The following is a 13,349-nucleotide window of genomic DNA, read 5'->3' on the forward strand; positions in this document are numbered from 1 at the left end:
TCCTTGCCCATGCCGCTATGTCCTGAATGGTATTGCCTAAGTTGTCTTCTAGGGTTTTTATGGTTTTAGGTCTAACATTTAAGTCTTTAATCCATCTTGAATTAATTTTTGTGTAAAGTGTAAGGAAGGGATCCAGTTTCAGCTTTCTACATAGCTAGCCAGTTTTCCCAGCACCATTTATTAAATAGGGAATCCCTTCCCCGTTTCTTGTTTTTTCAGGTTTGTCAAAGATCAGATGGTTGTAGATGTGTGATATTATTTCTGTTCTGTTCCATTGGTCTATATCTCTCTTTTGGTACCAGTACCATGCTGTTTTGGTTACTGTAGCCTTGTAGTATAGTTTGAAGTCAGGTAGCATGATACCTCCAGCTTTGTTCTTTTGGGTTAGGATTGTCTTGGCAATATGGGGTCTTTTTTGGTTCCATATGAACTTTAAAGTAGTTTTTTCCAATACTGTGAAGAAAATCATTGGTAGCTTGATGGGGATGGCATTGAATCTATAAATTACCTTGGGCAGTGTGGCCATTTTCACAATATTGATTCTTCCTATCCATGAACATGGAATGTTCATCCATTTGTTTGTGTCCTCTTTTATTTTGTTGAGCAGTGGTTTGTAGTTCTCCTTGAAGAGGTCCTTCACATCCCTTGTAAGTTGGATTCCTAGGTATTTTATTCTCTTTGAAGCAATTGTGAATGGGAGTTCACTCATGATTTGACTCTCTGTTTGTCTGTTATTGGTGTATAGGAATGCTTGTGATTTTTGCACATTGATTTTGTATCCTGTGTTGAAGTTGCTTATCAGCTTAAGGAGATTTTGGGCTGAGATGATGGGGTTTTCTAAATATAGAATCATGTCATCTGCAAACAGGGACAATTTGACTTCTTCTTCTACTAATTGAATACCCTTTATTTCTTTCTCCTGCTTGATTGCCCTAGTCACTATGTTGAATAGGAGTGGTGAGAGAGGGCATCACTGTCTTCTGCCAGTTTTCAAAGGGAATGCTTCCAGTTTTTGCCCATTCAGTATGATATTGGCTGTGGGTTTGTCATAAATGGCCTTTATTATTTTGAGATATGTCCCATCAATGCCTAATTTATTGAGAGTTTTTATCATGAAGGGCTGTTGAGTTTTGTTGAAGGTCTTTTCTGCATCTATTGAGATAATCTGTGGTTTTTGTCTTTGATTCTGTTTAAATGATGGATTACGTTTATTGATTTGTGTGTGTTGAACCAGCCTTGCATCCCAGGGATGAAGCCCACTTGATCATGGTGGATAAGCTTTTTGATGTGCTGCTGAATTCGGTTTGCCAGTATTTTACTGAGGATTTTTTCATCGATGTTCATCAGGGATATTGGTCTAAAATTCTCTTTTTTTGTTGTGTCTCTGCCAGGCTTTGGTATCAGGATGATGCTGGCCTCATAAAATGAGTTAGGAAGGATTCCCTCTTTTTCTATTGATTGGAATAGTTTCAGAAGGAATGGTACCAGCTCCTCCTTGTACCTCTGATAGAATTCGGCTGTGAGGGCCGGGCGCGGTGGCTCAAGCCTGTAATCCCAGCACTTTGGGAGGCCGAGACGGGCGGATCACGAGGTCAGGAGATCGAGACCATCCTGGCTAACACGGTGAAACCCTGTCTCTACTAAAAAATACAAAAAACTAGCCGGGTGAGGTGGCGGGCGCCTGTAGTCCCAGCTACTCAGGAGGCTGAGGCAGGAGAATGGCGTGAACCCGGGAGGCGGAGCTTGCAGTGAGCTGAGATCCAGCCACTGCACTCCAGCCTGGGTGACAGAGCGAGACTGCGTCTCAAAAAAAAAAAAAAAAGAATTCGGCTGTGAATACATCTGGTCCTGGACTTTTTTTGGTTGGTAGGCCATTAATTATTGCCTCAATTTCAGAACCTGTATTGGTCTATTCAGGGATTCAACTTCTTCCTGGTTTAGTCTTGTGAGAGTGTTTGTGTCCAGGAATTTATTCATTTCTTCTAGATTTTCTACTTTATTTGTGTGGAGGTGTTTATAGTGTTCTCTGATGGTAGTTTGTATTTCTGTGGGATCATTTTTTATTACATCTATTTGATTCTTCTCTCTTTTCTTCTTTATTAGTCTTGCTAGTGGTCTGTCAATTTTGTTGATCTTTTCAAAAAATCAGCTTCTGGATTCACTGATTTTTTGAAGGGTTTTTTGTGTCTCTATCTCCTTCATTTCTGCTCTGAGCTTAGTTATTTATTGCCTTCTGCTAGCTTTTAAATGTGTTCGCTTTTGTTTCTCTAGTTCTTTTAATTGTGATGTTAGGGTGTCAATTTTAGATCTTTCCTGCTTTCTCTTGTGGGCATTTAGTGCTATACATTTCCCTCTACACACTGCTTTAAATGTGTCCCAGAGATTCTGGTATGTTGTATCTTTGTTCTCATTGGTTTCAAAGAACATCTTTATTTCTGCCTTCATTTTGTTATGTACCCAGTAGTCATTCAGGAGCAGGTTGTTCAGTTTCCATGTAGTTGACCGGTTTTGATTGAGTTTCTTAATCCTGAGTTCTGGTTTGATTGCACTGTGGTCTGAGAGACAGTTTGTTATAATTTCTGTTCTTTTACATTTGCTGAGGAGTGCTTTACTTCCAACTATGTGGTCAATTTTGGAATAAGTGTGATGTGGTGCTGAGAAGAATGTATATTCTGTTGATTTGGGGTGGAGAGTTCTGTAGATGTCTATTAGATCCGCTTGGTGCAGAGTTGAGTTCAGTTCCTGGATATCCTTGTTAACTCTCTGTCTTGTGGATCTATCTAATGTTGACAGTGGGGTGTTAAAGTCTCCCATTATTATTCTGTGGGAGTCTAAGTCTCTTTGTAGGTCTCTAAGGACTTTATGAATCTGGGTGCTCCTGTATTGGGTGCATATATATTTAGGATAGTTAGCTCTTCTTGTTGAATTGATCCCTTTACCATTATGTAATGGCCTTGTCTCTTTTGATCTTTGTTAATTTAAAGTCTGTTTTATCAGAGACTAGGATTGCAACCCCTGCTTTTTTTTTGTTTTCCATTTGCTTGGTAGATCTTCCTCCATCCCTTTATTTTGAGCCTATGTGTGTCTCTGCATGTGAGATGGGTCTCCTCAATACAGCACACTGATGGGTCTTGACTCTTTATCCAATTTTCCTGTCTGTGTCTTTTAATTGGAGCATTTGGCCCATTTACATTTAAGGTTAATATTGTTATGCATGAATTTGATCCTGTCGTTATGATGTTAGCTGGTTATTTTGCTTTTTAGTTGATGCAGTTTCTTCCTAGCATCGATGGTCAAAAAATTTGGCATGTTTTTGCAGTGGCTGGTACCGGTTGTTCCTTTCCATGTTTAGTGCTTCCTTCAAGATCTCTTGTAGGGCAGGCCTAGTGGTGACAAAATCTCTCAGCATTTACTTGTCTGTAAAGGATTTTATTTCTCCTTCACTTATGAAGCTTAGTTTGGCTGGATATGAAATTCGGGTTGAAAATTCTTTTCTTTAAGAATGTTGAATATTGGCCCCCACTGTCTTCTGGCTTGTAAGAGTTTCTGCCGAGAGATCTGCTGTTAGTCTGATGGGCTTCCCTTTGTGGGTAACCTGACCTTTCTCTCTGGCTGCCCTTAACATTTTTTCCTTCATTTCAACTTTGGTGAATCTGACAATTATGTGTCTTGGAGTTGCTCTTCTCGAGGAGTATCTTTGTGGCGTTCTCTGTATTTTCTGAATTTGAATGTTGGCCTCCCTCACTAGGTTGGGGAAGTTCTCCTGGATAATATCCTGAAGAGTGTTTCCAACTTGGTTCCATTCTCTTCATCACTTTCAGGTACACCAATCAGATGTAGATTTGGTCTTTTCACATAGTCCCATATTTCTTGGAGGCTTTGTTCATTTCTTTTTACTCTGTTTTCTTTACACTTCTCTTCTCACTTCATTTCATTCATTTCATCTTCAGTCGCTGATACCCTTTTTTCCAGTTGATCGAATCAGTTACTGAAGTTTGTGCATGCGTCACGTAGTTCTCGTGCCATGGTTTTCAGCTCCATCAGGTCATTTAAGGACTTCTCTATATTCTAGTTAGCCATTCGTCTAATCTTTTTTCAAGGTTTTTCGCTTCTTTGCAATGGGTTCGCACATCCTCCTTTATCTTGTATAAGTTTGATTTTCTGAAGCCTTCTTCTCTCAACTCGTCAAAGTCATTCTCTGTCCAGCTTTGTTCCATTGCTGGCGAGGAGCTGTGTTCCTTTGTAGGAGAAGAGGCGCTCTGATTTTTAGAATTTTCAGCTTTTCTGTTCTGGTTTCTCCCCATCTTTGTGGTTTTATCTACCTTTGGTCTTTGATGATGGTGATGTACAGATGGGGTTTTGGTGTGGATGTCCTTTCTGTTTGTTAGTTTTCCCTCTAACAGTCAGGACCCTCAGCTGCAGGTCTGTTGGAGTTTGCTGGAGGTCCAATCCAGACGCTGTTTGCCTGGGTATTACCAGCAGAGGCTGCAGAACAGAATATGGCAGAACAGCAAATGTTGCTGCCTGATCATTCCTCTGGAAGCTTCATCTCAGAGGGGCACCTGGCCGTGTGAGGTGTCAGTCGGCCCCTACTGGGAGGTGCCTCCCAGTTAGGCTACTCTGGGGTCAGGGACCCACTTGAGGAGGCAGTCTGTCCGTTCTCAGATCTCAAACTCTGTGCTGGGAGAACCACTACTCTCTTTAAAGCTATCAACAGGGACATTTAAGTCTGCAGAAGTTTCTGCTGCCTTTTGTTTGGCTATGCCCTGGCCCCAGAGGTGGAGTCTACAGAGGCAGGTAGGCCTCTTTGAGCTGCATTGGGCTCCACCCAGTTCGAGCTTCCAGGCTGCTTTGTTTACCTACTCAAGCCTCAGCAATGGCAGGCACCCCTCCCCAGCCTCTCTGCTGCCTTGCAGTTCAATCTCAGACTGCTGTACTAGCAATGAGTGAGGCTCTGTGGGCATGGGACCCTCCGAGACAGGTGCGGGATATAATCTCCCGGTGTGCCGTTTGCTAGGACTGTTGGAAAAGGGCAGTATTAGGGTGGGAGTGACCCGATTTTCTTTGTGCCGTCTGTCACAGCTTCCCTTGGCTAGGAAAGGGAATCCCCTGACCTCTTGCGCTTTGGCTCATGCTCAGTGGTCTGCACCCACTGTCCTGCACCCGCTGTCTGACATGTCCCAGTGAGATGAACCCAGTATGTCAGTTGGAAATACAGAAATCACCCATCTTCTGCATTGCTCACACTGGGAACTGTAGACTGGAGCTGTTCCTATTTGGCCATCTTCTCTTATCCTCTCTTTCTTCCCCTTCAGGGACTCTATCACAAGCACATAAGACATTTCAAATGAATTCATGGTTTGTTGATGCTTTGTTCATTCTTTTCTTATTTCGCTCCTTGTTTTATTTTGTTTTCCTATTCCTGTGTCTTTAAATTTACTAATCTCTTCTTCTGCAGTGTCCAATCTGCCGTTAATCCCATCTGGTGTACTTTTCATGTCCCACAGTATAATTTTCCTTTGTAGAAGGTCAATTTCAGTCTATTTTCTTTAATATCTCTACTTAGCAAGTTTTATCTTTCCTCTAGCTTTTGAAATAAGGAATGTAGTTAAAAATAACTGTTGTAATGTCTTTGCTACGCATTCTGTCACCTGCTTCATTTCTTGACCAGCTGCTCCCCACAAGCATACACTGGTCAGTTCTCTGCCGGGTTCTTCCATTGTGCAGCCCTCTGGCCGCTGTGTCATCCTTATGCTCCAAGCTTCATCTCTTGATCTTAGGGAGATGGCTGGAGCCCGCCTCAGCTCTTCTCTCTACATTGCAGTGTCTCTTTAGATGGTAAACTGTGGCAATCATAGGGCCCACCTTGTTTGTTTCTCATCTGTCAGTGATCACTGTCCTTGGTTTCCTGATGTCTAGGGTCTTGAAAACTGTTGTTTCATATACTTTGTTCAGTGTTTCAGTTTATTCAGTTGAGAGGGAAAATCTGGTCTCTTTTACTCCATATAGGCTGGAACCTGAAGTCAATAAGTATATCTCCAATTGATATAATTTCTTGAAAATATACTTGCACAGCAAGACTGGTCAAAGGTAAAGCCAGCTGGGCACAGTGGCTCATGCCTGTAATCCCAGCACTTTGGGAGGCCCAGGTGGGCGGATCACCTGAGTTCAGGAGTTTGAGGCCAGCCTGACCAACATGGTGAAACCCCATCTCTACTAAAAATACAAAAATTAGCCTGGCATGGTGGTGGGCGCCTGTGTTCCCGACTACTTGGGAGGCTGAGGCAGGAAAATCGCTTGAACCCAGGAGGGCTTGGTTGCAGTGAGCTGATATTGTGCCACTACACTGCTGGGCAACAAGGGCAAAACTCCGTCTCAAAAAAACAAAAAAAAAGTAAAGCCTTTGCTTCAACAGCATCATCTTTCATTCCACCCCGGAAGTGGAGCCTCTCTTTCGTTTTACGATGACTTTGTTTTTGAATGAATAAAACAATTGGCAATGAGCCTGTTTAAATTATTCCTGTTTTAAAATGATTGTAGATTTCATTATTTCATACTCTTTGTCACTTTTTTTTTCCCAACACTGTCTTAGCTAATATTATTTCAAAAAATCTGGTTTAGAGGAAGAGATTTGAAAACATAGTATAATTAACCGTTGTTTGAGTTCAGAAGGAAAAAAGTATGTTAATCCTAATATTTCAGCAAAGAACATTTAATCTATGCATTTTTAAAAATAAGATGTACGTGTTCTTTCTGGTAATCTTACATTAAAACCATGGATATTTATGTCAGCCATTTGTGTAATAGGCTAACATATATAATTTATTGATAAAGTCAGATTAATGATCCCTTTATGTGTCAAGCTTTATAAACTCTCTTAACTACTTTTTGCTGCTTTAGGAAGATGAATAGGCTTCCTAAAAGTAGAAGTTTACTCAGGTGGGCTAAAGAACATAAATTCTATTGACTCATATTGCAGGTAGAGAAACCAGCCCTTTCTTAAATGAGATTTTATTCTGTATGTTCTTTTATAGGTATGAATAGAAAAATACTGTTATTCAAGGAATTATGCATAAAATATTTTCAGTTGAATTCTAATGGGTGGAGTTGATGTGCAGTTTGTCATGAAGAATATTTTTTATTGACAGATAATCTAGATAATGTGACCTTATGCTTAGCCACTGCTTAACTTACTAAGCTTCTTGCCTGGTGTATATTTTACTTAATCTTTTAACAGAATGCACTTCCAAATGGACATAAGCATTTAGATATTTGACTAAGAGAGTTAAACAACAACATTTGATAATTAAATCTTTCTAATAGTAGTATTTTAAAATATTTTAAAATTTGCTTGCTTTTAAAATACTTTTACTTTTTTACAGAAATAGAGGTTTTAAAATGTTTTATATTTGTCAAATGATTGCTGTTAAAGCTTTGTCTGAGTATTGTCATTTTTTCTTAATTGTTGGTGCTTTTAATTTTTTTTTTCTTTGTTGAGACGGAGTCTCGCTCTTTCACCCAGGCTGGAGTTCAGTGGTGTGATCTTGGCTCACTACAAGCTCCACCTCCTGGGTTCAGGCCATTCTCCTGCCTCAGCCTCCTGAGTAGCTGGGACTACAGGCGCCCGCCACCAGGCCCGGCTAATTGTTTTGTATTTTTCGTAGAGACGGGGTTTCACCGTGTTAGCCAGGATGGTCTCGATTGCCTGACCTCATGATCAGCCCGCCTCGGCCTCCCAAAGTGCTGGGATTACAGGCGTGAGCCACCGCGCCTGGTGCTTTTAATTTTAAAAGTACATTTTATAATCTATTGCCACGCCAGAAACCTCTCAGGCAGAATTTTAGATAAGTTCTTTTTTAAAGTTTCTTGTGGTCCAGTCTTTATAGAAAATTTTCAGAATTGAAGAACTATGTGTTGGTCAGAGTGATCTGTTAGTCAGTCTATCAGATTTTTAAAAATATTCAACACGATGATGTCTTGGAACTAGTTTTTTGAGGTAATATTTATCTAGTTATTCGGCACACTATAGCAACAGGCTCCTGGGTTTCTGTTTATGAAGTCAACCTGAAATAGCCTGGAAACCAAAACATCTGATGATAGAGGCTGTTCTTTGCCTAGATGTTCCGTATTAGGTCTCGACCCTGAGTCTCAAGATACCAAGTTGAATCCACTAAGAAGTTCTAGTGAAGCACTTTCCCGTTTTTCAAAACATACCTTCCATTCTTACCATGATGGTGCATTCAGCTTCTTGACTTCTCATTATGTGGTAGTGCTGTCACAACATAGGACACAGGCCGTGTCTGGGGGGGTTGGATTACCTACCACAGAGCATCTACAGTGGTGTCCAAAGTGGAGTTTGTGCATTTCCATGCATTCATAAAGTAAGTCGTTGGACTATGTGAAGAAACTATTAGAATTTGTATTTATATTTATTGTTATGATTTTTAAAGTCTTTGTTTTGTCTGTATATGTCATTGAATAGTATATATGTAGTTTATAAATAATTAAATACACATATACGGGGTACAGATGGTCAAATTTTGTTTTTACTAATGGTAGTATATGATAAAAAAAATTCCAAGAGCAGTTAAGACTCATGTGGAGCATCTGGACAAGGGTTTGATTCCGGGATCTCCCGTTTCCTCCGTCAGTGAGCTTCGTGCTGTGTAAAATTTGGGTGTCTGTGTCTGTGGGTTTTTCTTTTGAGAAGATTCATAGCTCTCACCAGATTCTCAAAGGAGTCTTTGGCCCTAATGAGAAAATTACTTATCTGGGATCTCTGGGCTGCAGCCACTGAAGCTTGTTTTGGTAGGATTATATCTTGTTTAAAGATCACTTCCTAGGCTAAATGAAATGGTGCTTTATTTGAAAAATAAAACTTATAATTAGATATGTATTCCCTTTAACAAGGTAAAGTTTTATTAATATGAATAGCTGAGAAACTGTAGCCAAGATTGTTGTCATCTTCTCATAACCATGCGTGACAGGCTGGTGTCTGCATTAACCTTTTTAAAAAAGCTGTTTTATTGTATGTTTTCATTAATTGTCTACCTTTGAAAAATATTTTGGTATATTATTGCCTTTCAATTTCAAACACATTTGTCCTGGAAAGAAGTGGATACAGAAGAGCTACTTTTGAGATCTCCTGTTTTTATGACAATGTTTATATTTGGTTTTTCTGTTGTCTCTCTAAGCCACTTTTGTAGAGGCTATCTGTAGTAGATGATGCCATTGCATTGGAGTGAGGATGAGAGTTCAGTTCATAGGTCAACTGATAATGTAAAACTGAGTATAGTCAAAGTTATTCTTGAAATCACCCATAAAAATCCTTAAATCACCCTTAAAATATGAGGTACATAATTTTGTTTATACAATTTTATAGACAATTATTATTTCTTCTCATTCTTTGTAGTTTAAATTTTATATGGCCCCCAAGTAGCTCTATCCTTTCTTCCTTGAAGAATGTTGACATTCCCAGTATCTGTCACTTGACCAGTGCCTGAGTGATGTTTATTTATCTATCAGTGGTCAGAAAAATCCTACCATTCATGTATTTTTTCCAATAAATACTGGACCTGGCCATGTGCTCATTTAATAGAATGATTATTTAAACTATTTTTAAGTAAAAAGACTTTTAAAAATGTGTATAGATGAATTTAAGTAACTTCAATGCATACATTATGTCATCCTACTGTATTTCCTGCTTTGCCTTTTTACCCTACAAACCTATAAGCATTAAACTCAGATTAACAATTTTTTATGGAAGGAAATTATGTATTCATTTATGTAATACGTATTAAGTGTGTATGACATTATTCTGGGCACTGGGATTATAGGGGTGAAACAAAGTTCCTGTTCTTACAGAACCTGCATTCTAGTGGGGAAAACAGGCAATAGATAAGCCAAAAAGAAAAAAAAAATTAGTTGATGTGTGCTATGAAGAGTCATAATTAGTATAGAAGGCCATGGAAGGTCCAGCTGTTTTATTTAGGGGAGTCAGAGGTTTCCTCTCTGAGGAGATGGCATTTGCCCAGAGACCCGACTAAAGAGATGGGACGGGCAGTTCCTCCAGAGGGCAGCAGCAGAGGAGGCATAAGGATGTTCTCAGGCATCTTTTTCATCGTGACTCTTGCTTCCTGTGATCAGTTACAGCCTTCCTGTCTCAGTAGAGCATGCAGTCAGCCATCCTACCCATGTAAGCAGCACGAGAGCTTGATTTTTAATGTAAGCGTGACTTCCATCGGACGTCAAAGGGCATTCATTCTGACCTCATTACTCATCACTTGCAAGTGACTGTGGCGTGTATGTGAAGCAGGTTAGGGCTGGCTTGAGGCTGTCCCACTAGATGATAGTTATATATTTTAAACTAGGATTTATTCATTACAGCATCTCACGTAACAGAAGAGAGAAAGTCCATAGAATTCTGTCTAACTTGTACTTTACTTTTAGCACTGTCTTAACCTGATTTCATTAAGGGCTATTTTATTTATTTTTAACAGGAATCACTAGATTTGATCTACTTGGCGACTTTGGAAGGTTTAATTGGCTGGGAAATTTCTATATTGTATTGTCCTACAATTTGCTTTTTGCTATTGTGACAACATTGTGTCTGGTCCGAAAATTCACCTCTGCAGTTCGAGAAGAACTTTTCAAGGCCCTAGGTAATCCTGAGGTTTATGGGTATTTTTTCCTTTTCTACTAAATAATAAGTTCGACATTTGAGTTAATATTACATTTTCAGCTATTTAGTTTCCTAAATTTGTAAAACCTTAGAGGTCAAGTTATTGATCTGCTACTTTGTGCAAAATTACTTCATTAAGCCTTAGCTTCGTTATCTGTAATATAGTGATAGTATCGTCTTCCTTTTAGGGTTTTTGTGAAGATCAACTGAAATAATTCTCATAAGATCCTTAGCATAGTGCCTGGCACATCATAAGAACTCAGTAAATATTAGCCCCTTTATTATGACGATGGTGGTCATGGTGGTGGTGAGGATGATATGATGTTAAAAGCTTATTCCTTGGTAATAATACCTTTTAGTTAAAGCTTTTTTGAGGCTTGGATTTTACAAGTATTAGGCTAACCCATAAGTTTCTTCAGTAAGCCAAATAATAAATTCAAGGTGAAAATGTTAGCATTCTTGGCACTGATATAATAGAAGAGAGGGGATTTACTATTATGTATTCCAAGAGTCACATGTATTGTAATGGTGTTAAAAACTGGTAGGTTTAGCTAAAGGGTACAAACATAACCTATGAATGTATTTTTTATGCTTGTTTCCACATTAGTGCTAAACATGTCAAGTTTTTTACTTTAAGAATGCCAGGACAAAGTAAATGATCTTGGTTTGGGGGGCGGGGTTGTAATTTTATGACAGAAGAAGGGAAAGGCAGTGACTTCTTGTAGAAAATTATTAAAACTCCTGACATTAGCTCATTCACCTGAGTTGACATCATTCGAATGCGTATGACTCCATATTGGGGCTTTTAGCTATTGCAAAAGGCCACATATTGATGGATTCATTAAGGTCCAGTTTTCAGATAACTTAAACTATATGAGCAGCAATAAAGCTTCTCACATCACCAGGCCTTTCCAACCTTGATGTTTGAGAGGGTGACCTTTGGGAGGCACAGAAGATTTCAGATGAGCTGGCCATGTGTCTCTCACTTTGCATATGCCCGGGAGGGGACGGCTCATCAAATGTTGGCCTGACAGGAAACAGTCACAGCTCATCTCAGCTGACGTGCCAGATAATTTATACCTTTTAATGCTTAGGGTTAATAAAGCTGGCCCAACTTGAAGTGGGAATCAAACAGTCCTTTTTATCAGATGTCTAGCATTAAAACTTAATTTTTAAGCCTGTTACAGTATCAGCAAGATTAGTTAGCCATGGTCTCAGATACATTTCCACCTTCCATTCACTAAATGAGATGGTTGCAAATGGACTGTTGTAAGCTTAGCTTTTGAATTAGGTATTCTGGACATCATTTTGCTAAGAAAGCCTTTGTTAAAGTAATAAAACATAACTTAACCTGATATAAAAGGCCTTATATGCATGTCAGTTCATTGACCATAGGAGAGAGTAGAATGAGCAAGAGTTGTATAAAACTACTTAATAGATACATTTACTTTTCTTCCCAAATGTTTTTCAGTATTCTTTGGGGTGCTCTAAGGGGCAATTTATACATAGAAAAAGAGTCTTATTAAGTATATGTAATGTTTGAATGATCTGAGATCTTAATAAGGATTTCACTGAGACTGGTAATTTGGTTGTGAAGTAGCTAGCCCCTTTCTTTTTTTTTCTTTCTTTTTTTGTAGAGTTTTTTTTTCCCCTCTGCTACTCCACCCATTGATAATAATAGTACCCATCTCAGAGAATATCTAGCACATACTAAACACTAGAAATTTAGCTGGTGACGGTGGTAATGGACGAGATGTTTTCTGGAGTTGTCTGCAGAAGAGGGACATCAGAGTTTCTCAGAATGTATAACCAACGTGACCCCCAAGTGTTAGATGTGAACTCCAATAATCTATCCTAAAAGGGGGACTTCATTTCAGCTTAGTCGGTGGATACCGCATCGATCATCTGTCTTCACTCAGTCCCTTCTCTAACAAGCTTTATTTTAGCACACTTCCTCAACTCCAACAGCTGTGGGTTCCTATTGTCATTCCTGGGACCAGACCATGTTTTGTCTTGGATTGATTTCTTTTTTTCCTTCCCATTCAGACGTAGAGAGGCTCAGTTTTACCTTTTCTTTCATTAAGATATGCAGGTGACAGAAAGATTTTGGAGTGCGATATTAGTTTATGAGTGATGTGAAACTGCCTAATAGGTCAGTTACCATGTGAAATTTTAGGGAGAAAAGTCTTTTCCAAGTAAGTTGTTGAGATGCCAGAAAGGTCTGAGCTTCATGATAAGTATTTTCTCAACATCTGTTCTGTGGAAGTGCTGCTGTGTATGGTCATAGGCCACATAGTGATCGTTTGGTCAGTAACGGACCACTTGCCCGTGTGACAGACCACAGAGATGACAGTGGAGCTGAGCAGTTTCTGTCACCTAGTGACCTGGTAGCTGTTGTAATGTCCTGGCACAATGTGTCACTTTTCTAGGTTTAGATATTTTTAGATGCACAAATATTTACCATTGTGCCAGAGTTGCCTACAGTACTCAGTACAGTAACATGCTGTCTGGTTTGTAACTTAGGAGCAATAGGCCATACCCTACAGCCTAGGTATGTTGTGGGCTGTGCCCCCTGGGTGTGTGTAGATATACTCTGTGATGGTATCACAGTGACCAGTTGACAACCCATGTCTCAGAGTGTATTCCTGTTGTTCAGCAACACCTGACT

The 13,349-nt window shown here is 39.4% G+C and overlaps 1 protein-coding gene across 4 annotated transcripts in view; it reads left to right on the top strand.

Moving 5' to 3' along the window:
* Nucleotides 1–13,349, top strand: part of LMBR1 (limb development membrane protein 1) — a 211,306-nt gene that overhangs the window by 194,157 nt on the left and 3,800 nt on the right. For all 4 annotated transcript variants that reach the window (XM_050785718.1, XM_050785721.1, XM_050785719.1 and 1 more), the window contains one exon: nucleotides 10,500–10,661. In XM_050785718.1, the coding sequence (XP_050641675.1) occupies nucleotides 10,500–10,661 (162 nt within the window). The remainder of the gene's footprint in view (nucleotides 1–10,499; nucleotides 10,662–13,349) is intronic.

The sequence above is a fragment of the Macaca thibetana genome, chromosome 3 (genome assembly GCF_024542745.1).
Source record: "Macaca thibetana thibetana isolate TM-01 chromosome 3, ASM2454274v1, whole genome shotgun sequence".
NCBI classification, from domain to species: Eukaryota; Metazoa; Chordata; class Mammalia; order Primates; family Cercopithecidae; genus Macaca; species Macaca thibetana.